The sequence below is a fragment of the Nestor notabilis genome, unplaced genomic scaffold, assembly GCF_000696875.1.
Source record: "Nestor notabilis isolate BGI_N333 unplaced genomic scaffold, ASM69687v1 scaffold24419, whole genome shotgun sequence".
NCBI lineage: Eukaryota > Metazoa > Chordata > Aves > Psittaciformes > Psittacidae > Nestor > Nestor notabilis.
In genome coordinates, this window is record NW_009943700.1 from 14,879 (window position 1) to 18,296 (window position 3,418).

General features: G+C 51.0%; 1 protein-coding gene across 1 annotated transcript in view; it reads left to right on the plus strand.

The window, feature by feature from the left end:
• Positions 1-3,415, plus strand: part of RRM1 (ribonucleotide reductase M1) — a 17,637-nt gene extending 14,222 nt beyond the window's left edge. The window contains exons 15-18 of the mRNA XM_010022061.1: positions 411-546; positions 1,695-1,790; positions 2,681-2,869; positions 3,189-3,415. Of these exons, the coding sequence (XP_010020363.1) occupies positions 411-546; positions 1,695-1,790; positions 2,681-2,869; positions 3,189-3,377 (610 nt within the window). The 3' untranslated portion in view covers positions 3,378-3,415. The remainder of the gene's footprint in view (positions 1-410; positions 547-1,694; positions 1,791-2,680; positions 2,870-3,188) is intronic.
• Positions 3,416-3,418: the final 3 nt, after the last annotated feature.

Sequence of the window (3,418 nt, forward strand, 5' to 3'; positions counted from 1 at the left end):
GGCTGCCCCATCCCTGGCAGTGTTCAAGTCCAGGTTGGACACAGGGGCTTGGAGCAACCTGCTCTAGTGGAAGGTGTCCCTGCCCGTGGCAGGGGTTGGGACTGGAGGAACTTTAAGGTCCCTTCAAGCCAAACCATTCCAGGATTCCATGATTACAGGTGAAAATAGCAAAGACTTTGGTTCTGTTTCCATGTCGACCCACGTCACAAGTTTAGTGCAGCTTCCCTTTTTTCTTGCAGGTTTGCAGGGCACCGTTTGTGTGTGATTTCTCTGTGTGTGAGCTGAGAGTTCCTTGCGCCAAGAGGCCCTCTTAGCTCTTTGCAGGCAGTTTTTAAACTGTGCTATTCTTGGTTCTTTCCTGTCTTGTCTCACTTGGTTGAAGCTTTCTAACTCTTGACTGTTGTTGCTAGATATGGTGTCAGAAACAGCCTTCTCCTTTCTCCAATGCCAACTGCTTCCACTGCTCAGATCCTGGGCAACAACGAATCCATCGAGCCCTACACCAGTAACATCTACACACGCAGAGTCCTCTCAGGAGAGTTCCAGGTAAGAAGGCAAAGGAGCTTTCCTCTTTTCATGCTTTTATGACTTTCCCTCCTAGGAAAGATAAGGTGATGCCGCACACTTGGTAACTCAGTTCATGAGATGTCTATGTCAAAGGCCAAAAGCACCAAGGGGAACATGTAGGTTGTTCCATGTGCTGCAGTAGTGCACATGTGCATATTCCGCAGTAGGCATGGTGGAATGTGCAGAATTGCACAGAAGTGCTGCTTTTGTCTGCATAAAACCTTTATGAGGTCTCAAAATGGCCAGCAGGAGTAAGTGCTAAGGGAATGATGAACAGTGGGGTCATGAAGGGCTGTGTGTGCTATGGGAAGAGTAACTAAGACCGTATCACTCCCTACGTGACAGGAGGATGGAGCTAGGAGAGGGCTGGTCTCTGCTCCCAAGGAACAAGGGATGGGACAAGAGGAAATGGCCTCAGGCTGCCCCAGGGCAGGTTTAGCTGGAGCTGAGGAACAATTCCTTGCCCAGAGGGTGCTCAGGCATTGGAACAGGCTGCCCAGGGCAGGGCTGGAGTCACTGTCCCTGCAAGTGTTCACAGCCCGTGGAGCCGAGGCCTCAGTGCCAGGGGTTAGTGGTGGCCTTGGCACTGCTGGGGAGTGGCTGGACTGGATGAGTTTAAAGGGCTTTTCCAACCTTGTTGGTTCTGTGATTCTGATTTGTTCTTTTCCCTTCTGACCCCTCTTGCTGATTGTTCACACCCATACTTAGTAATTCAGGTTGTGGTTAGTGGCTTTGGTAAACCCAGATCTCTCCATTTCCCATCTTTTGGCATTCCTCATGCAGGGGAGCTCCATACACTCTCCTTTCTTATTTGTGAGGTCCATGAACTTGTACTGTCCTACTAGCTGGTGTCAGCCAGGCCTTGCAGACAGGCTTGTGTTGCCTGCAGTGGCCAGCAGCATCTCACTTTTGTCACCCTGTGTTTTAACGTTGTTCCTAGGCTGGTGTCTCTGCACAGCTCAGTGCTGACCAAAGAGAGAGTTTCTCAGTACATGTTTAACCATTTAAAAACCTGTGCACATTGGGATGCATTTGCCTCCTCTTGGAAGCTGTCTCTGTGCCATATGGCAGGCCTAGAGCTTAGCAGAACATGCGGTGCTTTCCTTCTTTGCCTTTGCCCCTTCCAGGTTGTGAATCCACACTTGCTGAAGGATCTCACGGAGAGGGGCCTGTGGAATGAGGAGATGAAGAACCAAATCATTGCCCACAATGGCTCTATCCAGGTAAGTGTTGAGAGGCCAGGAGAAGGCTCAGGGGTTCCTGTGGGTCTGTGAAGTGCTGGGACTGTTCTGCCACACTCTGCTTTTGGGGTCTGCTCTGTGTGAGTGACTCAGCCAGGCTGGGGTGAAAAGCTGTGCAAAACACGGGGGGATGTGTCTGATCTCAGTGGTGGTTTGCCCTGCTGGAGCCTGCCCTGTAACAGAGAAGCCCAGTGGAAATGTACTGCTATAGACTGCTGCAAACACACTGAGTCGGGCCACTCCACTGCAGACTGATCCTGCAAATGTTTGGATTGCCCTTTATCATAAAGCTGATAAAGAGGGAATTTCACAGCAGGAAGTAGGCTTGAGACAGGAGCTGAGTTTATGAGGTCCAGAAGAGTCTTATGTGGGATGAATGTTTTATGCTGTGGAGCTTGAAGTGCTGCTGTGTCTGTTGTGCTTGGAGTCAAGCTGACAAAGTGCATCCCACTTGTCATGGAGTTTGGGACTGGGTTGCTTTTTGTAAGACCTCACAAATGTTTAGGGCAAATGGTCTGTTTTGCAAACAGCTTTTTCTCTCCAGTTCCCCAGAAGAAGCTGTCCCATTGCAGGTAGCAAAGTTTCTTTAAGCTTGGTGCTTTCAGGTACAGGATGCTCAGATTCAGTGCTGGAGTTGAAAAGCCTTATTCTGGTCAGGAATGCTGTAGTCTCAGAATTTCAATATATCAATGGGGCTCCAAGAAACCTGGAGAGGGGCTTTGGACAAGGGCCTGTAGGGACAGGCCAAGGGGAATGGCTTTAACCTGCCAGAGGGGAGATTGAGATGAGCTCTGAGGCAGAAGCTCTGTGAGTCTATGAACTTGGTTTTATAAATATGAACATTTGGGCATTGGAAAAGTCTTTCCTTTTAGAACATCCCTGAGATTCCGGATGACTTGAAGCAGCTCTACAAGACCGTGTGGGAGATCTCCCAGAAAACTATCCTCAAGATGGCAGCAGACAGAGGAGCTTTCATCGATCAGAGCCAGTCCCTCAACATCCACATTGCAGAGCCCAACTATGGCAAGCTCACCAGCATGCACTTCTATGGCTGGAAGCAGGTACCTGGGCTGGTGGGGGGAGTCTTGTCCAGGGCAGAGAGCTTGTGGGGGCTGATCAGTTCTGACATGAACAATCGCTGTGGCTGATTCTTAGAAGGGGGAACAGCTGCTTCCTTCCAAGAAAGTGTGGTACCAGTGGAGTATCTCTAGAGCAGCGAAGCTGTTGGTCTCTTAGCATTGCCCCTGTTAATCCTGGCTGGTGCTGGACATGGCTGTGGGGCTGGTGCAGTGGCAGGGCTGGGGGAGGCCAGCCTCAGCAGCTCAGTCTGGCTCTTACTTGCCTCACCTCCAGCTCTGAGACTCAGGTTCTGCTCTGCAGGGCCTGAAGACAGGCATGTACTACCTGAGGACAAAGCCAGCTGCTAACCCCATCCAGTTCACCCTCAACAAAGAGAAGCTCCGAGAGCGGGAGAAGGCTTCCAGGGAAGAGGAAGAGAAGGAGAGGAATAAAGCAGCCATGGTGTGCTCCCTGGAGAACCGGGACGAGTGTCTGATGTGTGGCTCCTAACGGATCCACCCTGCCCTGCCAGCACAGCCCTTCCCCCCGGC